The sequence below is a fragment of the Festucalex cinctus genome, chromosome 13 (genome assembly GCF_051991245.1).
Source record: "Festucalex cinctus isolate MCC-2025b chromosome 13, RoL_Fcin_1.0, whole genome shotgun sequence".
NCBI classification, from domain to species: domain Eukaryota; kingdom Metazoa; phylum Chordata; class Actinopteri; order Syngnathiformes; family Syngnathidae; genus Festucalex; species Festucalex cinctus.
Genome location: NC_135423.1, coordinates 3,757,694 through 3,781,800, shown reverse-complemented (window position 1 = coordinate 3,781,800; position 24,107 = coordinate 3,757,694). Strand labels below are relative to the sequence as shown.

Below are 24,107 nucleotides of genomic sequence, written 5' to 3'. Positions count from 1 at the left end.
AATTCTGCAAGTAATTAACAGAGATGGGAAATCCAGGTGAGGAAAGTCCAGAAAGCTACAGGTGCTTGTACTCAACCGGCAGGTAAACAAGGTCATTACGAGAAGCACCTGTGGCGAAAGCAAAACTCCGGCAAGGTTTTTACTACTTTCTTGAACAGGTTTTTCCCATCTCTGGTAATTAACTGATTAGAAAAAGAGAAAGAGCGTGTGCGGTGGATCAAAAAATGTTGACGACGTCCTCATAATATTTCAATGTCGAAAGAATTAACACATGCGCCCTTCAAATTTGGTGGACAAAAAAAACGTTGATTTAAAAAAGCCTTTTTAAATAAGCGATTAATCGTGATTAATCAAAATTCTAAGATGTGATAAATCTGATTAAAAAATGTCATCGTTTGACAGCTCTAATTAATAGTATTTTATTTTTGTTTATGATTATGCCAATTTTATAATTGAAACATCCACAGTCAGAATTTTTCAAGGAATAAAATGCAGACATATCCACAACAAATAGTATGACAAACAATGACTTCTCAGCCATTTTGTCTGCTCGCTGTGGTGTGAAAATAACGGAAATAATTGACATTGACTGCGAGAATCAAACATTTTATTCTAAAGACTGACTTTGATGAAATTTGTATCCAGGCATGACTCCGAGCTACCACATTAACTCTGCTACTGATGTCGATTGGTTCAGTTTGCCGTCTATATTGTAAATAGATCGATGGGTTTCCCCCCCCGGCTAATCGTAATCACGCCCATTTATCCAAAACAAAAAAAGGGAACAATATCATGATTATAAGAAAAATCGATCTGACAGATTCTCTTTTTACAGCTCTCTGGAACAGGCTGTGCAGGTGTACCTAATGTAGTGGCCAGTTGAGGAGCAAGACAAAAGATGTGACGGGTGGATTGAAGCCACCAGTAAATCATCATCATCATCATCATTACTGGCTGTTGCCAAACGAGCGTACTCGCCCTCCACTTCACCCTTCACGCACGCAAGTTGACAGGAAGGAACACGAGCCAAAACGAATGCCAATTGTTTGAAATTTGGAGCATTCCCACGAGGGCCGGGCAAAAAAAAGGTTAGCATGACTCAGCGCTTTTGACATTCTCCCGGATGAAAACAAAAAATGAAGACGGAATCATGAAACCCGAGTTGATCCGCTGTGCAAAAAAATCAAGCGGGAAAGTGTCCCGCAAAATTTGTGACGCAAGTGCTGAGTCATGCAGGCGAGCCCTTTCAAATGATGGGCCGATTCAAACCGTTTGCACTTTTCGCACGCGGCGATCCAGGGAAATTCCACCCTTAATGCGAGCGTGTTGTGATAGCGTGTGCGTGTGTGCGTGCGTGTGTAGTCAGCATGCAGGCGTGCTTCACGTGGTGCGTGAGGTGAAAGGCTATTAGGGCAAAGGCGAGGACCACGACTGCTGCTCCGGGTTACTCAGTAACCCGCACACTCGTCTTCACATCACAAACGGACATTCACACACTCGTACACGTCAAACACGCGCACTCGCATAACACACGGCGGTGCAGCTGCACGGATGAAGCAATCATTTTGTTCTCAAATGTTTTTTGCTTTTAAAGGAGACTTGAAGAGCAAAATATCGAGCCGAGGCCTTCCACAGCCAGTCCCATCTACTCGCACCATTTAACTCATTCACTGCCATTGACGGAAAAAGACGTCAAATGATGCTTTTTTTTTTCTGGTCTGGCAATGAATGTGTTAATAAATAACTTGAAAAAAAAATTATCAAAGTGGCCCTTGCAGCTTTCTATTTTTCTGTATGTGGCCCTCAGAGGAAAAAGTTTGGACACCCCTGCTGTACATTATATCAACAATTTATAATTGCTTCATTGATTTTTACCATGTTTAACTCATTCACTGCCATTGACGGAAAAAGACGTCAAATGACGCATTTTTTTTTTCTGGTCTGGCAATGAATGTGTTAAGAGACAAATTGGCGACGGCCAATGACATGCCAGATCCACCACACCAGCATCAACTGAAACTCAAAGAGAATTTGCTCCTCCCGCTGGTCGCTCAATCAGTGGAGGTTGATATTTGTGGATCTCACTCTGCTACATCTATCCTTCCTTCATTCCTTTAGTCTTTCCTCTGGTCTCTTGAGGTCTCCCTAATCTGTTGGAATTTAGAGATATCTGGGACTGGTGAAAGATTCGGGATATTTATCTCTGTTGTCTGGTTGATGTTGGATTTCACTTTGTTTCATCTGTATTTCCTTTAATCCTTCCTCTGATCTCCTGACAACTTCCCGACTCTGCCGGGTCTCTGAAGTATCTGGTTAAGGTGAAGGGTCTTGGATTTATAACCGGTTTCAGGTGAATTAAAGAGCACAAATTCGCACACAAAAAAATAAATAAAAAAATGGACATTAGGTAACCTTACAAGCCAGATTGATCATTATCAATCTGGGACCTCACTTGGAAGATCCCTTAGGGAAAGGCGGGACTAGCTGTACAATACTTCAAGCTGATTGGACGATGCGGCATATTTGCACGTTTGTTTTGACCAATCAAAGCAACGGATGAAAATGTCGTCTTCCGTCTCGTCTTGGGGGGCGGGGAAGGTAGCACGAACATCTTTACCAGATAAAAATGCACAAAATGCCTGTCGCTGTTCACATTCAACGAGGAAACGGTGAGTAACTCTGCGAGAACAGAATTGCAGCGTCCATTCGTCTGTTAGGTTTGTTTGTCTCCCCCCGCCATTATTGGTTTTATAAAATAACGCCTGATTGGTCCCACCTAAAAAAAGGTTGGCTGCAAATGTATCAGTGAACTCACAAATACCGCGAGAATTCAGCTTGCTGGCAAGGTTCGACATTCGGTGCTGCTGTTTTGGTTAGCGAACTCTAACGTGACAACTACGGGTTTATTTGAGGGACGCGCTTATCTTCCCGAGTGGACTTCGGCGCGCATTTTGAGGACACGTCAGGGCTGGCGGGCGCGTAATGAGTAATGATTGACAGCCCGCCGGATGACTCACACGCTTGTGAGCAATCGTGTTCTTGTTCCTCCTAACTGGGGTCCAAACTCCACTAAAATATGACATTTTGTCCAAAGCGAAGCTGTGCACATGCCACGGCAGGATAAGCAACAACAATTAGCGTTGGGGGGGGGGGGGGGGGGGGGGTTGCGGGTTGGGGAGGTGAGAGGGGTGGGATTGTACAAAGCGTTCCCAACAAGTTTCTTCTGGGAGGAGAAGCCGACACAATGATACAAACATTACGGCCGTGATTGCCAACTCAATTTCAGGACATGTTGGTAAAGGCTGCGCCATTATGAAAGAAGAATGACAAATATAACTGGATTTTTTTTTTCTTTTTATTCCATTTAAATTCTAACAGAATTTTGGCCAGAATCAACATATTCAGTTACAGACAGGAATTGATAAGAATGTTGTGATTTTGATTCCATTATTGATCAATGTGATTAGTTATCGATTCTAATTGGGTGAGGGAATTAAATAAGCGGAGCCATCAAGCAAGCACACAAGTGGTAAAAATTTGACCTAAATTTTTTTTGGAAAAAAATTCAAACTCAACCATTTGAGTTTGAATTTAGACGTGAAGTTTTGAAACTGAATTATTATTATTTTTTTTTTAATGAAATGATGGTACAAAATTAATAATGGTGGAAATTTAATGGCAAAAGAAATTGAAGACATTCAAACAAAACCTGATTTCGAATCTCAAATTAAGAGGCTGAATATTTTACATGTATTTTTATGGATGAAATAGAAAGTGGATGTTTAAAAATAAATAAATAAATAAATACAAATCAGAGGAAATTCAAACTCAAATCACCGGATTTTTAATTTTTAAATTAAGACCTTGATTTTTCGAGACTTTTTATCGTTTTTTGTTTGTTTGTTTGTTTGTTTGTTTTTTGTTATTGTTTTAACCATGTGAGCTTAAGTTTGAATTTTTATTTCAGACACTGATTTTTTTTGTAACTGCAATTTAAAGCGGAATTTTTTGCTGGTTAAAACAAAATCACTTATAAATTAAAATTGTAACTGTAAACGGTAGAGATATATCTTTATACTTTCCATCTACTTTTTAATTAAAGTAGCTGCTAAACATTTTGTAAGTTCTTGCTGTGGATAAAAATTTGGGAGGGTGGGGGTAGATATTTGAAAATTTGATAAATCTACTAAAAAAAAAAAAAAAAGTGTTACATTGACATTAATACTTATAAGGTTCAAAAAGTGTGCGGGGGAGAGATTGAGGGCGGGTTTGCCAGGTGGGCCAGCCAATCAGCGCTAAGCAAACAGCGACGCGGCCACCGAGGCTTTGTTTATGGAGCCACCTGGACGTGCATCTGGTCCGGCCGGGGGTGCAGATGGACGCGCATTAATTTAATAGGCGGCCGGCGCATGAGTCCAAATCACGGCACACTTTTTTTTTTTTTTTTCTTCTTCTTTTTTTAAAATAGTACTGTAACAACAAAGAAAGATCAATTGTGGCGTTGATGTTCGAGGTCACAACATCCCAGTGTCCCTCTTCCTAATAGGAGCCGGTTACATAACGGCGTCCGCTGAGAAGGGGGCCGTCGACACAGGGTAACCTTTGCCCGATAACAAAAGCAACTTGGACAAATAATTACCATGAAAACGCAAAGCGGTGAGAGGGGGCGTACTCGTAATAAGGCGGTTATGTAAAAGTGAATCATGCTGTATTAGTACACGTAAGACATAAAGAGAGCGTTACAGACGTCTTCATGCATGGCACAAAACGCATCTCGGGCTGACTGGCCAACAACATGACAGCCAGACTGGCTATATTCATAAAGATAAATAATGAAAAATAAAAACGATTTATATTAAGTAGAAGAAATAATTGCATGTTATGTATCATGATGAAAATAAAGCACAATTTAATTGAAGTTTTTTCAGAAAATATATCAATATAAAAACAATTCAAGAGAAATTAAAATAAAATAAAAAATAATAATAAAATTGTGAATAAAATATATCATGGCAAACCTAGTGTAAATTTAAAAATGTAAAAAAAATGAGTAAAATATATTGACGGGATAAAAAAAAAAAAAAAATAGTGTTTAATTTATTTAAATTAATTTAGCTGATCCATATATAAATCGAAAAATAAGCATATTACAAAATTAAAAATGAGGAAATGGGAATTTTGCCTCTAAAAAGATGATAATGCTCACTTTTGATTGAGTATTGAATTATGGGAAAAAAAATTAAATGGCAGTGGTTAAGCCTAAAAAAAAAAAAAAATACAACTCAAATTTAAAAACACAAAATATAGGAACATCGACTTTATAAGATTGATAAAATTTGAGAAAATAAAAAATACAAACCATTTATGAAAATGAGTATTTCAAAATAGAGTGCCCTATTACTTCCTTAAGCTTTCAAGCCAATTACTCACCATTTCTTTGTGGCTCTAATACATTTCCAAGAACTAAATTTAGACACCGATCCACCCTGTGCAAACACACCGACGTCCTCCCGCACTCTTTGATGCTCGCTGAACTGAGGACTTGAAGTCCCGTCACGCTCGAGCAGGCAAACTCGGAGTGATGCGGCACGCATGATGGGATGTGTTTGCACCATCAGTCGCCTCTAAGTGGCGAGCGACGCCGTCACCTCTCGCGTCTTGTGGGCCTCAACAGGATGTGCACGCGTACACGTGCACACAGACCCAAAAAATGCACACTTAAATAAAATAAAAAAAATACTACCAAGAATTCCTTATGGTCTATTGTCATTCATTTGCCATCAAGAAATATGTCTGGTGTTGCTATATTTTTGATTATTACAGGATAAAGCATCAGCCATGATTAATGGGGGCTTCGGTGTATTTCGGCCCGTCACTACGCAAGCACGTCTATTTAAGGGAACGGCGTGCAAATGCCGACGCATTCCATGTATTCCCGGACGTGCGTGTACCACAAGGCCAGCGATGTGGGAGCAGCATCCGGTGAACTGCAGTGACCTCGGCAGGGCTCGCTGCTACCAGGCCTGATGTCATGACCCTACGCTTGCGTGTATGCTCCACACTCACTCGAGGGGTGTGTGTGCGTGTGCCACCGATATGCTATCAGACGCAGTCGTGTCAGCACGACGGTGCAAACTTCTCTCCCAGCTGCAAAATGCCACACAAACGCTATACCAGACAATTCATTAGGTACAGTTACGTGAAGATGCTCAATTTGGAGTGTGTCACTATATATATATATATATATATATATATATATATATATATATATATATATATATATATATATATATATATATATATTAGGGATGTAACGATAAGCGCAATATCGTGATATCATGATATTAAAACTGCCACAATATCGTCGTCATCATGTTCACGATATTTAAATGCCACAAATCCTTAAAAAAAAAAAAAAAAAGTCAGGTTGATTTCCATTTGTGCAGTTGTAGCACCCTCTGGTGGCTAGTTTTTTAGTGCAATTTAATTTTCATTAGGGATGTTTTGGCCCTTCTATGTTTAAAATCTACACTAATTGTCAGATGAAGAGGAACGTAATATGCCTGTGAAGCAAGGAAATATGTGGAGGAGCTCAATGTGTGCGTGCATTAACACCATAACAATAATAATAATAATAATAATAATAATATTAATAATAATAATAATAATATAAAATTGATGTCATGTAAAAAAGCACAACATTGTTCTTTTTTTTCGTATGAGCTCATTTTTTTTACAATTTTGTTACTTTTTTATAAATATCGCCAACCTCCCCACAATATCACTATATATATATATATATATATATATATGTATTTTTTTTCCACAAATATACTAGAGTTAGCCAAAATTATGAAAGAATTATACACACATTAAAAAAAAAAAAAAAACGCAAATTGGTGTATTTGTTGTCTTGCTGTAAGTTTCTTCCTAATGTAAAATATCTGCCTCTGCTCAATAAAGCTTGTGGGAAAAAAAAATAATCTATGGGAAATGTTGAAGAATGACAAAAAAAAAGAAGTCATTTTTCATTGGGCATAAACATCTGTTTTATATCATATCCAATCATATAAAAAGCTCTTGGTGGCATATTAACGCAATAACAATATTGGTGAGCCTCCACAGACAAGACGTCGGAGGTGACTCACAGGCCGCAGAACCCCACCTAAAGCGGGCCACACGTGTACACGTCTGTGTTATGATTACACATGACAACGCTCTGGAAATAACCTGCAGGGGGATGAGACTGGAGGCCGCGCGTCTCTCACAGCAACAAGGCCCGGACCTGCTGGGGGGATCTGGGAAGGAGGTGCTCGGGGTCTTTGTAGGCGTTGGCCGGGCTGCTGAGCGCCGTGTGCACCTCGCCGTACGCCCGGCACACCAGCTCGGTGGACTGGGAGAAGATTTGGTCCCTGCAAGGAGACATTTTCTCATCAGCATTCTCATTTGTTTTATCTTCAGTGAGATTGAGTAGAAATAAGAAGTACATTGTACTCTACAACTCCTCACTAGGGGGGAAGGAGGGTGTAACGTGCACTTCAATTCACGAATATGGCACTTTACTGTACTTTAATTTATTTAATTCAACCTCCGGTGTAATAACCTTATTTATTGATCGATTGAATTATTATTGTTTATTTTATCTTTATTATTATTATTATTATTATTATTATTTTTAGTAGTAGTAGTAGTAGTAGTATTAATTAAGTCTCTGATGTAATAACCTAATTTATTGATTGATTGAATTTTTATTTTACTTTTATTATTATTATTATTAATTAAATCTCTGGTGTAATAACCTTATTTATGATTGATTGAATTATTTTTTATTTTATTATCTGTTCTTTTTTTTTTTTTCTACAATTATTTTTTGGGGGGCTGGAACTGATTACTGGATTTATAATTGATTTCAATGGGAAAATTTGATATGTTATACATGAAAATCCAAGTATAATTGATGGCCATTATAAACACATTAAAAAGAATAACATTGAACAAAAAAAATGAAGATAAACCGCCAATAAGCACTTTCCACAACAACAAGACGCTCAATGCCATTTTCACTCGTCTTGCGTGGAAAATGCATTGAAAATGATTCAACATTTTTCTAAAAATGTTTTGAGTTTAATTGCATTTCAACGGCTGTCTTTCTTTTGCTATTTGTGGGCCGGCCTCATCCCTACCTTAACAGGGGGTCTGCTGTATTTCCAAAGTCTTAACATTCCCATGGAGGTTTATTGGAAACTTCATGGAAATTTACCAGAAACTCTCCACCCCTTTGCAACCTCACTATTTATATAAAAATAAAAAAATAAAAAAAATAAAAAAATAAAATAAATAAATAAAATAAAAATAAAAAATAAAAAATAAAACCTCGCTCGTTATTTGTGCTTTCATCAGCTCGGACGTGCGCGCCATCGAGACGATTTCAGGGAACCGCCGACGTGAGTGAGAAATGGACCAGAAGCTAATTAATGGCGTCCTGCCCATTAAGCCTGCGGCGTCCATTAATAGAGAACATTAACCTGAGGTACAGAGTGCTCCTCAAGCCGGCCGCACTTCCCAGTAAACGTGACTCACAGCACGCGGCGGCTGAATGGAGTGAGCTAAAAGCATATGTGCGCGCGCCGCGTCGGCCAGGCAAACACCAAACAGCCCGGCCGCTCGCCGCTTCCATCGAACGAAAAGCCGGCGCGGCGTTTCGTGTGGCGCTTTTGCTGGGGGCCCAATCGCACTCACTTGATGGCGGCGCTGAGCAGGAAGTTGAGCTGAGGCATCACCAGGCTGTCGGGAGACGACAGGTAGCGGTCAAACTGGACCTGTTGGGTGAAAAAACACAAAAACACGAAGACGTATGAGAGTGGATTAACAAACGTTTCAAGGTCCTTTCACTGTAAAAAAAAGAATGGGGAGTAATATTTGCTTGAAAAAAAAAAAGTTTTTGGAAATTATCAGAAATTATAAGTACATTTTACAAGGAACATTTTTAGTACATTTACTAGGTTATTTAAAAAAAAAGCAAAAAAGCGATGTAAGCAATTGAGGAACAAAGTCATGACCTTCAGCTTGTGAGGCAGACATGCTACCACCTGAGCCATGCCACTTGTGCTGCATTGCTGGTGTGTCCAAAGTGAAACCGGTCTCTTGGAGGTACAAGGATTCCACCTGACTCCAGCAATATACTAACATACAGAAGGAGGGGCATGGCTCAGGTGGTAGAGTATATATTTTTTTTTTGTTTGATTTTTTTTAATAAACTTGGAAAATGTACTCAAATCTCTCCTTGTAAAAGTTACTTAGAATTTTTTTTTCAAGTAAATATCACTATTTTTTTTATTTTTTTTATAGTGTAGGCAATTTATGGATAATGAAGTCAGTTTCCGTGAGAAACGTGAAAATTGACACAAGATGTCTGACGTTTTGGTTAGAAAATGCTGAACTAGTACCATGACACAGCAGCGGGGACTTGCTTGGAATTACAGAAGCCTCCATGGGAGATACAAAAATAAATAAATAAATTATTAAATCCCCCCCCCCCCCCCCCAAAAAAAAATGGTCAAGCTGCAAAAACTCTATGTTCAACTTAGCCTTAATCTGAAGTAGACCCACAAAAAATATCTTAAGAAGCTAGGCCCGAAAAGACACAGGAAGACTGCCATATTGGTTTGAAGCAGCCATTTTAGGAACTTTTAGGATTTTGTTTGATCACGACCAAATTGAGTTATGTCAAGACAGACGGACTGCAAAAATATTATGTTTCAGTCACTGCATGGGATTAATTAGATGCAATATTTGTCAAATTCATGAGGAAAAGCACAAAAAAAAAAGAAAAAAAAAGTCTCAAGAACACATGCCCGGAACAACATACAGTCTGCCAAATGCAAAACTAGCTCCTCTCTGTAAATAGCCATTAAACTGTAAGCACTGCAAAAAAACTCGATTATGACTTTTCACACACAATGACAGTTTTGTTCCTCATGAAATGTACCGTACTCACCATGGCCACTTTCACAGAAGAGACGTCCATGCTGGGCAGGAGAGACAGAGGACCCTGACAACAACAGTATATTTATTAATATATTGTACAACTGGTTCTCCATGGACATTTGTGTATATGGTCCGTTTATGAAGCTATCTGGTCAAATCTATTTTAAGACAATATTCAAGGCTATCACAAAAGATTAGGTCTGCTGTCAGGACTGCTGACCATCAAATTCAGAAATATATCGCGGTTGTCAGACAAACTTTTTGTTTACGTAGCCGTCTTGAATGCAGCACAACAAACAGACAAGCTTTTTTTTTCTTCTTTTTTTTCTCACTGTACTGCGTACAATTCAATGCAGGAACTTGGAGAATACATTTTACATAAGCACAGCACATTACAACATGATTTACTGTACTGTATTATTAATATGAGTCTGAACATTTTTACTGGTATTCCCCAAATCTGGACCAAATGTGGATGAAACTTGATTGTGTTTAGAGGTTCCAACCTTGCATCGATGCAGCATTTTCCATTCAGGTGATGATGACATAAAATTATATATATTTTTGTTTGTTTGTAGATTAAATACAAAAATAAAAGCACCAATTTTACATGAGCGCATCTGTATAAATTAAAATGACTAAAATGAAAAGCCATCCATCCATCCATTACATTTCCGAACCACTTGCTCCTCATAAGGGTTGAGGGGGGTGCTGGAGCCTATCCCAGCTGGCTATGGGCAGTAGGCGGGGTACACCCTGGACTGGTTGCCAGCCAATCGCCGTAAAATGAAAATATCAAATGTGTATCATTAAAATATTAGGGATTAAAAAAATTGACTAAAAATTTTCTTATCAGTAAAATAATTGAAGATGAAGACAATTTTCCAAAAAGGTTAAAAAAAAAAAAAAAGGGCCGACTTTGTATCATGAGAATACATTTTTAAAAAGGTCTAAAATAAATACAAAAATAAAACATTTGTATTATTCAAATAAAGGGTAAAAATCAATGTAAAATAGAAAATCCATATTTTAATAATTTTACAAAATTACAACTATAAATTCTAACAGAAATGGCATTCTCCAAGCACGACAACAAACAAACTTTCTAGCAAGCTTTCTGCCTTTGAAGGAACAACATAATCAAGGGCCGCCTTCTCTTCGTCCCATATGAGAGAAAATGACAGGGCGGAAACGTTTTTGCAGATAGTGAAAGTCAACCTTGAAGGCCGAGAATAGACGACACGGCGTGCCGCGCAGACACACACACACGCCGACTTGCCGTCCTCAAACACACGCTGGCCTATTTCGGGCGAGGCCACCCGCGGAGACGATGACGCTCGGCGAGCGAGTTTCGTGCCGGGGCGCGGCGCATCTGTCCCCGCGTGACCCGCGCCGTCACGACACGCACCGCAACTATGGCTACAAGCCGTGGCCGTCAGTCAACAGTGGGCGGAGACTGTCGGACGCTTGACTTGTGTTCATAGCGTAGGAAATAAAAGCATACAATACAGGCTGGGGCCATATGGTAACCGTGGAGACGGCAGTGTAAACGACAACACTCGGCACGGAGCTGCCTTTTGAAATGCTTTCAGCATTGTTAATTCTAGCCTTATAAACTGGATATAAACAGTCTATACACCCCTGAGGGTTTTGTGACATGGAAAAAAAACTCCAATGAGACCAAGATGAATCATTTCAAAACTTTTCCCACCATAAGTGTGACATGTACTTCATTAATATATTTATAATCGGGGATGTGGCAGTGTTCAGAACTATCAAATGACATTCAAACTTATGTCTGCTTAACCCCAAATAAAGTTAAGGTGATCTCGTGTTTTGAGACCTGCTCGGCGCTGTGCTGCTGCACACAGTTGTAGATGTAGCTGAGGCCCGCTCTGGTCAGCACGTAGGACGCCTGCTCATTGATCAGCGTGTCAAGGTGAGCCTCGATCTGCGGAAACAGAATAAGCCGCGCAGCAGTGTGAGTTGGTTGAAGGGGAGAATATTTTTTTAAATAAATCGAGGTGCCATTGTGAGCAAATGGTACTTGTGCCTAATGGAGCGTCGTCGGCGCCGCGTTGCACGACACAAAGGATGTGGTAAAATTAGACGGATAGAGGGACTGCTCTAACATGTAGGAGAAGAGATGCGCACCTATCTAGCATCAATATGGGCTCATTACTTTGCATGAAATGTGAACACGTTGGATTATTTTTGTTTGATTTCAATGGAGGGTGAACAGAGCTGTAGCTTGGAGGTCCACAAAATCATTTCTATATTTTCAAAAAAAAATTAAAAAAAATTAAAAAAGTGCATACATACATATCGAGGTGTGCAATATGAACAAAAACGTATACCGTATGCATCTTGATTTAGTACTTTTCCTTAAAACTATATGCAATTTTATGGGTTTAAAATTGTTGGGATTATGAGATTAAAATTACAGCTCCAAAACGACCAACCACCCCCCCCCCCTTTTTTTTTTTTTTTTTTTTAGTATTTGGTTAAGTTATTTTCCCCATTGAACAGTCCACAATCTATTATATTTTCAAACAAAAATAAATACTTGGTGTATTAATAAATGTGCACCATTCATGTCAAAATGAAAGAAAGAAAGAAAGAAAGAAAGAGAAAGAGAGAAAGAGAAAGAGAAAGAGAGAAAGAGAAAGAAAGAAAGAAAGAAAGAAAGAGAAAGAAAGAAAGAAAGAAAGAAAGAAAGAAAGAAAGAAAGAAAGAAAGAAAGAAAGAAAGAAAGAAAGAAAGAAAGAGAAAGAAAGAAAGAAAGAAAGAAAGAAAGAAAGCTATTTTTAGAACAGACCCGCAAACCCGGGATATTTTCTACTTTGCTGTCCTCTCAAAAAAGAAAAGCTCAAGACCACTGACAGCCAATTTCAGCAGTTATTAAAATCTGGACGTTTTAAAACCACCGTAAGCCGTCAAAGCCGGTAACCGGCCCGTCCCTACCTGGAACTCAAGCATCTCCAGCCTCTTATCTGTGAACTCAAAGAGCGCCAGCGTGGTCTTCATAACGTACAGCGAGTTGACCATGTAGGTGGCCATGTCGGCCGTGCCCAGGTTACTGGCAGACACCGTGCACAGCTGCAGCAGGGGGTCCAGAATGCACGAGAGCACCTGGGAGTGGGCGAGCGTGAAGTTGTTCACAGGACAGGACGTGACGGTTGCAAAAGACAGAAATGGTTTACCTGGGCAAAGTCGGCCTGGCGAGCGCCCACGGGAACCACGGAGGAGTCGTGAGAGGCCAGAACCTCCCTGAGGAGGGCCAACGTCTGGGTGAGGGAAGCGGTGGGGCCCAGGTCAGGAGGTGGGAGCTCCACCTAAAACATAAATAATGAATAAACACCCCGAAATGTATTCGACACCACTTTCAAGAGGAAATGCACAGCTCACAAAAAGCGAGTACCCGACTGAGCTATTTCTGTAAATGCACCCGTGAGCTAGCCAAGAAGAATTTTGCAAAACTGTGATGTCACAAATGTAAGCAAATATGTGCTTCTTCCATGTTCTCTTCCTGTAGATGTCCCAATACTTCTGTCGTCATCTCAATCTATCCGACACAGGTAACTGTGAGTCAGTTGTGCTAATGAAAAGGGCCGTGATTAAATCTTCCCGTGGATAAAGAAAAAAAAAAAACAGGAGCCTGGCAATCTTTTGTGTACCTAATGGCGGTCATTACGAGAAGAGCGCGTTCCCGGCAGGGGCTGCAATCGACACTGAAACTTCAATCGGATTAGCAGCGGGGCTACTCGGATCGTCGGCCGAGCGGCGATCGATCGGCAGCCAGTCGGGCGTCGCTACGTGGACGAGTGCGGGCCGCGGTACATTTGGATGCCAATTTGAGCAGAATGCAAAGAAGTCGGCTGTGTTTTTTTTTTCCGGCGGTTAGCACGGACCGCTTGGATGCAGCAGGGACGAATGTTCTCAAGAGGTCCAGAAATAGAGGTGTTGATTGTGGAGGGGTGCTACAGAACCTCTGCATGATCATTATGAGAGAACACAGTGAAATCACAACAACATGGATTCTACCTCATGTGACTTTTTTTTTTTGCGTTAAAAACGCGCTAATGTTTTCATGAAAACTGATGACGACTTTTCACCAAACACATACCTTGTGCTCATGTTTTCACAAACAATGATTCTGAGAGTCCAATGAACTTTAAGTACACATTTTCTAAACATTGATGACATTTTTTTGGTATTCAGTGAACATAGCGCTCATGTTTTTGTGAACCTCGGGGCAATTTCAAGTTTTCAATGAGTCGCTTTTTACACAGTGGATAACTTGTTTTTTCCCACTGGGATGACAGCTAAGAATATCCAATAAAACGGTTATGGATGACTTCCATTCATTCATATGGGATGATCCAAAATGTAACTTCCCCCTTGTGGGAACACACCTTGTCCATGAGTCTGCTTGCATGAAGGCTCAGGCTATTGAAGAACATCTTTTTGCTGAGCATGTGCATCTCCTCCATCGTCATTAGCAACGAGGCCGCGCTGGTTCCCACGATGGAGCTGCGCACACATGAATGCAACACGGCGTGAAGCCGTGACAAAAGACACAGCGGAGACCATGCGCAACAGACCTGATGGTGTGGTGGTAGAACTTGAGCAGGTTGGACAGCTTGTAAAGCAGCACCGCGCCCGGCTCGGCCACGATCACCTGCTCGATTCGAACCTGTAGTGTTGGAACAGTGTTAGAAAATAACAGCCTACCACCAACAACAAGGAGAATTTCGGGACTATTTTAGATCCTCACTTTCAGAGGTCGACACACTCCCTCCGTGATGTGTCCAACCACTTCCTGCATGTTGTCCTCCACGCCTGTGGACCAAAAAATAAAATGCTCCATTTAAAACAACTTAAAATGCCATTTTTATCCCATATTTATCTTAATACAAACTGCAGTAGTTTATTCCTTTATGTAAGATTTCATTTTGGCTACTGGCATTTATTGTTATTTTTCATATTTGTCCACCAGATGGCACTATATTTCCCCATTCAAAGCATGCAGCAAATGTCTAACCTATTATTGTTTTGGGCAATTAATTCATCAATAATGGGTTAAAATTGCAACTATAATTTATATTTGACATTTATAGTTGCATTGTTTAATAAATAAAGAAAAAAAATACATGAAGATTTTACATATTTTTTCCCCAATAAAAGTGATTTATGTAAACATTCTGCCCTTTAAAAAAAAAACCTAACATATAATTAATATTTGATATATACTGTATATTTCAGGCTAGATCATTTTCAAAGACTTCAAGAGAAATTATTTTACTTTTTCCAATAAAATGTGGATTTATGTAGACATTAGTGGTGTGAAAAAAATCGATTTGGCAATATATCGCGATATTACAGCATGCAATTCTCGAATCGATTCAATAGGCGGCCGAATCGATTTTTTAACTTCCACGTTTAATGGAAAAATATTCAACAAAACGTCTTCGGGTTCGTGTTCACACCTTAAGCATGGAAGAATGTTATATTAATGGAACATTAAGCCTTAATATATATTTTAATGCTGTTCAAACATGAAACAGATTAAATACAGTGGCTCACAATTATAAGACTGAAGTTTCAGATAAATAAATCTTACATTTTTATACAAATCTTAGTGTACATGTACAAGTTTACTGATTAGTATAAATTTGAGTAAAAAAACAACAACAATCGATTTATAAATTCTTATTGGGATTAATCAGTATTGAATCGAATCGTGACCTATGAATCGTGATACAAATTGAATCGCCAGGTACTAGGCAATTCACACCCCGAGTAGACATGCTGACCTTTTGGAAAGCGCGATATAAATAAAGATGACTTAATTTAAAACTAAAACTAAATTGTTTGATACATATGTCTAGCTGTAGTTTTTAAGAGATCATGTTGTTTAAAATAGACAACAAACTTCATATAAAACATTTTACAACAGATTATTGGGAAGCTGTCCATTTTCACACACGAGCGTACCCTGCAGAGTGACTTGCTTGAGCAGCGCTTCCAGGTGCTCTCGCTCCGAGGCGGTGGCTTGGTGCAGCCAGGCCAGCATGTCTCCCACGTACCTACGAGAATCAACAAGGTGAATTAAAGCCCTCCTGGCCGGCGGGGGGGCTAATTTTAACACGTTGCGAACACAAGCGCCCGCAATCATGGGCCATCATGTTTCATTTCCCCTCCAAAGACAACGGCGCTGTATTGGCTGTTACATAACGCTTGCAAAGACAACAAGGTTAAAGTAGAATGTGCGTGTGTGTGTGTGGACGCGGTGAGAAGCAACTCAATGTTCTCAGAATCGCTGATGTCTTCGTCTAACTGAAGGCCATTCTGTGGACCATTCTGAGAAAATCTCCCGGGAGGACGGCGATGCCGCTAATCAGGACACACGCTCGTCAAATGTCCGCTGCGTGAGAGTCATGCGCGGTCAAAAGGCGCAGGCGAGCCGAACCGTCCAAACGGTCTTCATGTGAAATTTACGGGGAATCTCGGGGAACACTTTTCCAACTCCTCCATTTTTTTTCAAAAAGCCACTGCCGAGTTGAATTCCCGGTAAAAAAACAGTGAAGCGGAATCATTTTCACGTTGTATGAAAAGAAAGGAGGCTGTTCAAAGGCAATCGTGGGAACAACATTGTCAAAATTGGTGCGCATTATGTTAGTTATCCACATGTTGGAAACTTTTGACCAAAGGTCTTTCCTGTACAACTCAATATGAGTAACGCATGCAAGGATTTCAAATTTGTGAGATTATGTCACAATCATAGAGAACTTTTAATTGGCCCAAAATTGAGGAGGGAGGAGTAACAGGTTTAGCATGTTCATGTGTCATGTATAAGTAACCACTTTTTTTTTTTTTTTTTTTTTAAATATAAAGATATTACATAATTTATTGAAAATGACTTTTTGGAGTCTTCAATGATGAAGTGGTCACATGATGCATGTTTTTGGAACGTGGGAAGAAGCCGGAATACACACTCACACCCCGTGTGTAATTGTAAAGTGATTAGAATGATCCCTTACTGCACTAATGTGTTTTTTCAATATCGCAATTATCCCCTTTATGAACTAAGCAGCACTAATTATGTTGTACTGCAATGAAAAGACAACTGACGGGTTGTGTGCATTTGTTTTACAAGTCTAAATCGTTACGTGACCATATTAGCAATTACTTGTATCTCAAATTAATCAACGTTCCCCATTGTAAAGAAAGGAAATGTCATTCATCCTCTTCTAGCCCCTATAAAACACCCAATATTTCTTGTCACATTATTAACAAGAAAAACCATACTGCAGAAAAAACATAATAAAACAGCATATGCAATAAGAAATAAACAGTTTTCCCCCTTTAATTCCTTCACTTTCATGGAATTTACCAGTAATCTACATTGTTTTGTTTTTTTGCCTTTTCCACTGTACCTTTTTTTTTTTTTTTTTTTTTTTTTGGACAGCATTGTGACAATCAGACATTTCCTCATACAATTATAACATATAATAACCGAAAAGAAAAAGGGCTGGCAGGAAGAAGCATAAAGCTTATATATTCTTCACAGCAGCTTCCACATCTCTCAAGGACAGACATTCGCAGCTGCAAAATCATTTTAACGACCTTGGCTGGCATTATAAGCTTTAACAACGCTTTCGGTTTTAGTAACAGTACCTATCGTAGATGTATTATGCTTGTCACCTCTGCTACAAGCTTTAATTCACCAAACATCATCTGCCTCTTCTCAGCTGTCACATGCTTAAGACCAAACGGTTAGAAATGTAGTCAAATATGTGACAGAAAACCAAAAAAGGCAAGCAAAAAAAAACAAAAAATCAAATACCTGTACTTTCATTTTGAATTAAACCACGTGAACTGATGGTGGCCTAACGTGTTGAGGCTCATTGCCGCCCTCTACTGGCGGATGTCTGAAGTGCACTCAAAATAAAACGAGCACAAAAAAACCCTTACATAACCCACGGATCATATCTCCAACTGTGATAGTTCACCAACACAAAACGGATGTTGGCGTCTTAATTGCGTTTTTACCTCATCGGGTCATGCGAGTGCATCTCAATGGGACGGGGGGTTCCGCCCGCCCCCCCGCGCGTCAGGGCATCGATGAAGCCACGCACCACCGCGTTCCTGCGCGCCGTCCCAAACTCATCCAGGGCGTACCTGCGGGCGAGAGGCACGTAAAGAGGCCGTGTGGGAAACTGCGCCGGTTCTGTTTTTGTACGTTGGAGGTCAGTTGTGGCGCCCGGGGAATGTTTCCACAAGGAAGGCGAGCCCTTTGTGAGACTAAACACCAGATAGCGATGAATCAAGGATCCAGGAAAGGCCCGTCGGTAAGCGTGACCTTGCGCATACACAGTAGAGGAAAGAGAGGGGGCAGGTGTACTTGCGCACAGCCAAAGGGGGGGGAAAAAAACGTACACACTGGAAAAGCATGAGAAATGTTGCTGAGGTCATCAGTCATCTTGAGTACAGTAAGTAGACTTCCGAGGGACAAGCTACACTAATGGACGCCAAAGACCTTTTCGAAACCTTTCCAAGGACACAGACAAGCACTTTTCCTGCAATCTCAAGTTTAGATGGGCACTTGACGTCATTTCTTTGCATGTAACAACCTATTAAGTGATGGCCCTCAAATCTCTTTTTAACTCCCCGGCTGTTTTGCTGGATTTTGACTGATTTTGCAAGGTCCACAGAATATTCTGTTGTATTGCTATAAAAACATGAAACCAACCAAAAGATTAGAGTCTCTTCTTTCATCAGAAAGAAAAAGTACATTTCTATCTGTTTCCATTTTGCAGCAATTAGCATTAGAATATAGCTAAGTTTCATCATTATTCACAGATCTCTTTAAAACTGTGGGGAAAAAAAGCTTGATGCAACATGGCCCCGTTTGATCTCTTATACCCTGCTGCCACCTAATGGCCGTAAACTACCATTGCTTCAACCGTTCTCTTCAGTTTAGAGGCTGCATCAAAGCCTTCTGTATGCTCTAGCATAAAAAAACAAACAAACAAAAAAAAACGTATAAATACGTCTTTGGGACACTGGTAATATTTAAAATCGAACGTATGTATACATTTTTGGGAGCAAATGAGTTAATGGGGAACTCTCAAAATAAAAATCTAAGCTTCATCAACAAATGTTATGCGATGGCCATCTGTCCATCTTTGTCCATCTGTCCTCCTCCTAGCAGGAGTTCGTCTCAAGTTCGAGTCCTGGAATTTCGGCCAAAACTGTCCGACTTCCAGTTAAATTTCTATCATGGGTCTGAGTGCTGTTATGATAGACATAAGACATGTGCACCAAATATCAAGTGGATGGGTGAAACTTGAGGCGTTCGTGTTTGGTATCCCGAAAATAATAATAATCACATATTTTCATTAGGATGCACAATTTAGTAGTAATGGTGTGGTCTTTTTTTGTGTAGATTTTGAGTTCAATTTGTAAGCCTTTGCACGACACTCATGGCTAATTTCTATTAAAATATACAAACCATCAACCTAGGTAAATACGTTATATTATGCTATAAACAAAAAAGACAAATCTAAAATATAGGTTGATTGTCAGAAAAGTGCTGAAAGCAAAACACTTCAATAATACATATACAAAAACAATGAAACATTACATTCCTCAAGGTTGTTTCATGTGTAGTTAAATGAGTACAAAAGAGCTTTTTACTTTACACGCTGCAGCAGCGCCCATTAAAACGGAATGTGAATTCCAGTCAGCAAATGTATGGCAGGATCTAAACAGGCGGTTTATGAGCCAGTTGACATGTGGAGCTGCACTTCCCTCTAGTGCTGCTTTTAGAGGGAGCAACAGGACAAACACAATGCGGTGTTGTGTGTGCGTGTGTGTTTTTTTTTTTTTTACTTGTAAAGGACAGGCCGGTCCTGTAGGGCCTCCATGGCTTGAGTCAATATGGGGCTGACGTCGCACGTCTCCTGGGTTAATCCTCTGCACTCATCTGGGGACATAGCATGGAAAACGAACCTTTGGATGATTTTGAATTTGCCACGGCAGGCACAGACCACAAGCAGCAGCAAAATGACCACTTCTATTTAATTATGCCATGACTCTATTTGTTTATGATGTACAATATCACGGAGAGCTAATTTTCCTCATTTATATGCAGATTAGAATAATTTTGTTGTATTTTCTGAAAAAGAGTGAAAGGTGTTTGTTTTAAATTACAAAAAAACAAAAAAAACACGTCTCATTTAACGTAAGCATCTTATTGTGGCACATTGTCTACTTCACGGACGGCTGCTGTTTAAATAGCAATACGGCATTAAGTATTCATTAGGATTGTGAGGTCGCGGAGTGCCGGACTTACTCTGTGTCCAGCGGTAGAGTTGCTCGTACGCCTCCTCCTGCAACACGGCCATCTGCTCCATGATCTCCAGCCTACATGACATTTACGTTACATTCACACAAAGATGCAGTATGGTGGTGTCAGTGAAGAAAACAAACAAACAAAAAACCATGTATGTCGTTACCCCGCAGTCTGCTGGTTGGTCCGCAACAGTATTTTAACATCCTCGTGGATTTGCTTCACTCGACTTAAAGCTTTGAAGAAGTCCTGCAAAAAAGAAACACGCACATAAATTAAACACTATTCGCGTCCGGCAACAGCGTTAGCTTAAAGTCGGATTTACAAATTTAGATATGCACCCCACATCACAAGATAATCACTCAGGATAATTTGTCAGAGACATCCAATAAAGAGGCCTGAGCTAGCGTTGCAAATTTGCTCAAATTTAAAAAGTACCTCTGTAACGGGCGCATCTCTGGCCCGTCGCAGTGTGCTCATCTCCTCACTGGACAGCTGGAACTTGGCGAGGAAGGCCTGAGCAACCTGGGCCCTCACCTCAAGGCGATGGCTAAAGGATCAGATCAGATCATATTTAATATTAATTTCAGCTATTTTTAATACAGTCTCATTACACAGCTTTAATCCAGATTAATTTCCCATTCTCTGTCTGATTGAAAATTGTGATTAATTCCTTTGTTTTGTTATTCAAAGTGTGTTTTCCTGCCTGTCAGGCTGTTTAATTTGGAGCAAAATGAAAAGCTTTGACAAAAAAAAAAAGCCGTTCCAAATGTGCAGTCCTGCCATGCGCCCAGCAGGTGGCGGTCTCACGCCAGACAAAAAGTTATATGAGGAGGTTTGGACCAAAGATAACAAGAGGGTGACACAAAGAATTAAATCGGTGGTGTTTGGACAGCAGTGGCATTGCTATCAATGTGTCTCTGTGGGGCGATAGTCTCCATGGTAACAGCCTGAATCACAAACTCGAGTCAGGACAACACTGCCTCTGTCCACATCCAACCGGGATGAATCAGAAAATAACTAGCTGGTTTTCAAAGTGGGGCAGGAGAGGCCAGGTGATTTAAAAGTCATTCTCGGAGGCTGCCTGACCTTCCTTTTTTTTTTTCTTTTTTTTTTTCCAATATATTGTCCAAATAAGAAATAATGGAAATGGAAGTAAAGGGTGCTAGGGGTCAAACTTAATAACTTTTAAATGCTACCAAGCCCCAGAAATTGTATGGGATTTTTATTTATTTATTTTTTTGGGTGGACCACAATACGTGCAGAAAATTACTGGCATTACTTTCTTGGGGAGAAAAAAAACAAAAACAAAAACAAAAAAATAGCATGATGCCGCAATGATCGTTTTTCTTCATGAGTCACTTCACTTATTTAACATGTTTTTCATTTTACAACACATTGTCTACGGATCATACGGCGAGGTATGATTTCAAGCCAAGACCTGCATGAACAAAATGTTCAACATTAAGAGTTAATTAATTACGTGTTTTAATTCAACTTCCTTCCACGCACCACCATCAATAACATATACAGTAGCACGGTTTACAAAGAAGGGAGAGGAATACCATTTTTCTTTTAACATATTCGACTACATTTACCATGAAGTATGAATACAATATGCTGTGCCAACGTGTTCATTAATCAAACCTAGCCATGCGCACATTTTTTGAAACAGTCTCCGTCTCAGCCTTTCTATCCTCACACAACACAAGCGACTTCCTTTTTTTTTTTTTTTTTTAATCCATAAAATGCAAATGTATGCATAGATCTAATTGGATCATTCATACCGTGGTAAAAAAAATTTAAAAAAATAAATGTCACTGCTCAATGAAACAAGGTTCACATTTCACAAGCTTGCAGTATGCTGTTCAGGACAGAAAGTCTTAAAAAAAAAAAAAAACATCTTTATTTTGGGATAGCTCATCTTCATCCCGCCTAATTTCTCACGTTAGAGATAAACTCGCAAATACTGAATCACATGCAACGTTTGAATCCATTTGTGTGGTCTGCTGTGAGACCCGTGTGAAACTAAAGCGGACATCAATCTCAAGAGAAATTGAGCTGACCTAAATCATTTCCCTGAGGAACTCCACTCCAAATTTTGTCTGATTATTATTTTTGGAGTGGATATTGGGAGCGTTGCCGTGCAAAATCATGTTTGTGATATACGGTACTTGTACACGGACAAAATTATTGGGGCACTGACTTGAAGTTTGATAGAAAACTAAATTAACCTTAAATATTTATCCATATCTTCTGATTCTGATGACTTTTTGGGGCATTATTTACCGGAAGTGAATATCAAGTTTGCAATATATGCCCAACAAATCTACATATGGACACAAATATTCTGACAAAACATTCTAGAGTATGTTGTGTGTATGCGGAGTGTTCAATTTGAATACAAAACTATAGTGGACCTAAAGCATTTTCCTGAGGAATGCCACTCTAAATTGTTTTTGATTGTTACTTTTGTATGGACACTGGGAGTGCCATTCTGCAAAAATCATGTTTGGAACAAAATCTGGAGTTGTTCCAAATTCTTCTTTTACAAGATTCCGGAGCAAGTCTGTGGGAATTTTTGTCCAGGAATTAAGATTCAGTGGGAACCAGGGGACATAGCCCAAGCCTTGATTGATGAATTAATTGGTGAATAGCTCCCCAAAGTCGTCACTTTAGCATGAAGCTCCTTCTGGAGGTGATTAACAAATACCATAGAAAGGCAACATAATGCCAGTAGTACTCACTAAGGTTTCCAGACTATTTAACGCGCACACGTTAGGTCACATGATGCAACACGCCAAACAACGACCAACAGCCATTGTGGTCTCGTTTCGTTTCACCAGTTCGTGTTTCCCGCGGCCGATTGATTTTATCTCTCCAGTCGCGACAATGATTGAAGCTGTACAATACAATCCCGTTAATGGCTCTGTCACAGTGGAACACGTTAGCGGCAAAGACTTCATTTCGCTAAGAGACCTGCTAATAGTGCGCCTGAGAACATGAGGACTTGATTTTTTTTTTTTTTAATCAGACATGACATGAAGAAGAGTTTGTTATGCACTCAGATGGACAAGATGAGGACAGAAGAGTGGAAGCTGTTCCAGCTGCAAAAGGGAGGCCGAGTCCTGGTTTTCAATCATATCATTTTACTGTCGATTTTAATGGCCGCCTGTCCTGATACTTTGGTCCATGTCGGGGTCCGGCTTCAAAACGCTATAGCAGTTAGTTAGGCATGCGCCAGCGATCGCAGGGCGCACGGTCCCATCAGAGAGCACCGAGGCGATGCCTCTGATTAACAGTCAGCTCAAGCGTGATGGCTTTTGTTTACGCTGTCGTCTGTCCGGCCTGTTCTCGGGAGGATTTTCACCGTAGAGGTCAGACTGGTAACATTTGCTTAGATTTAATGAAAAAGGGGGGGGGGGATGTGGGGGAGTTATATATGGAATTGACTTTTTAATTACTTCTGTTACCGGTGCCGCACATTCCTCAATTCATCCATTAGTCACTGGATAAAAATCACCCATTCAAAGTGTTTATATTGTAACAGTTTGTATAATATAAAAGTATTTTTTGGGTGCCACCATATTGATTCTTGGTGTCAAGAAACTACCTTGAAGTGACGGAGTAATCCGTTCAGGCTAAAGCTTTGTGTCTAATAGAAAAAGTAGTGCTTTGCCACCATCTTGTGGGATCTATAGGCAACTACAAACCATTTTGAGTGGGTGTCAATTGCATTTACATTAATAGATCAAACTGTAAC

The 24,107-nt window shown here is 39.9% G+C and overlaps 1 protein-coding gene across 5 annotated transcripts in view; it reads right to left on the bottom strand.

Annotated features, from left to right (window-relative positions):
- Positions 1 to 24,107, bottom strand: part of cog6 (component of oligomeric golgi complex 6) — a 113,176-nt gene that overhangs the window by 17,216 nt on the left and 71,853 nt on the right. For 4 of the 5 annotated variants that reach the window (XM_077540538.1, XM_077540539.1, XM_077540540.1 and 1 more), the window contains 15 exons: positions 20,783 to 20,894; positions 20,511 to 20,593; positions 20,348 to 20,418; positions 19,885 to 19,978; positions 18,043 to 18,171; positions 15,985 to 16,076; positions 14,765 to 14,829; positions 14,592 to 14,683; positions 14,403 to 14,520; positions 13,191 to 13,322; positions 12,952 to 13,119; positions 11,831 to 11,938; positions 9,998 to 10,051; positions 8,740 to 8,819; positions 7,011 to 7,412 (listed from right to left, as the gene is read on the bottom strand). In XM_077540538.1, coding sequence (XP_077396664.1) covers positions 7,265 to 7,412; positions 8,740 to 8,819; positions 9,998 to 10,051; positions 11,831 to 11,938; positions 12,952 to 13,119; positions 13,191 to 13,322; positions 14,403 to 14,520; positions 14,592 to 14,683; positions 14,765 to 14,829; positions 15,985 to 16,076; positions 18,043 to 18,171; positions 19,885 to 19,978; positions 20,348 to 20,418; positions 20,511 to 20,593; positions 20,783 to 20,894 — 1,546 coding nt within the window. In that variant the 3' untranslated portion in view covers positions 7,011 to 7,264. Of the gene's footprint in view, positions 1 to 7,010; positions 7,413 to 8,739; positions 8,820 to 9,997; positions 10,052 to 11,830; positions 11,939 to 12,951; positions 13,120 to 13,190; positions 13,323 to 14,402; positions 14,521 to 14,591; positions 14,684 to 14,764; positions 14,830 to 15,984; positions 16,077 to 18,042; positions 18,172 to 19,884; positions 19,979 to 20,347; positions 20,419 to 20,510; positions 20,594 to 20,782; positions 20,895 to 24,107 lie in introns of those variants that run through there. The other variant, XM_077540537.1, reaches the window with a different exon arrangement.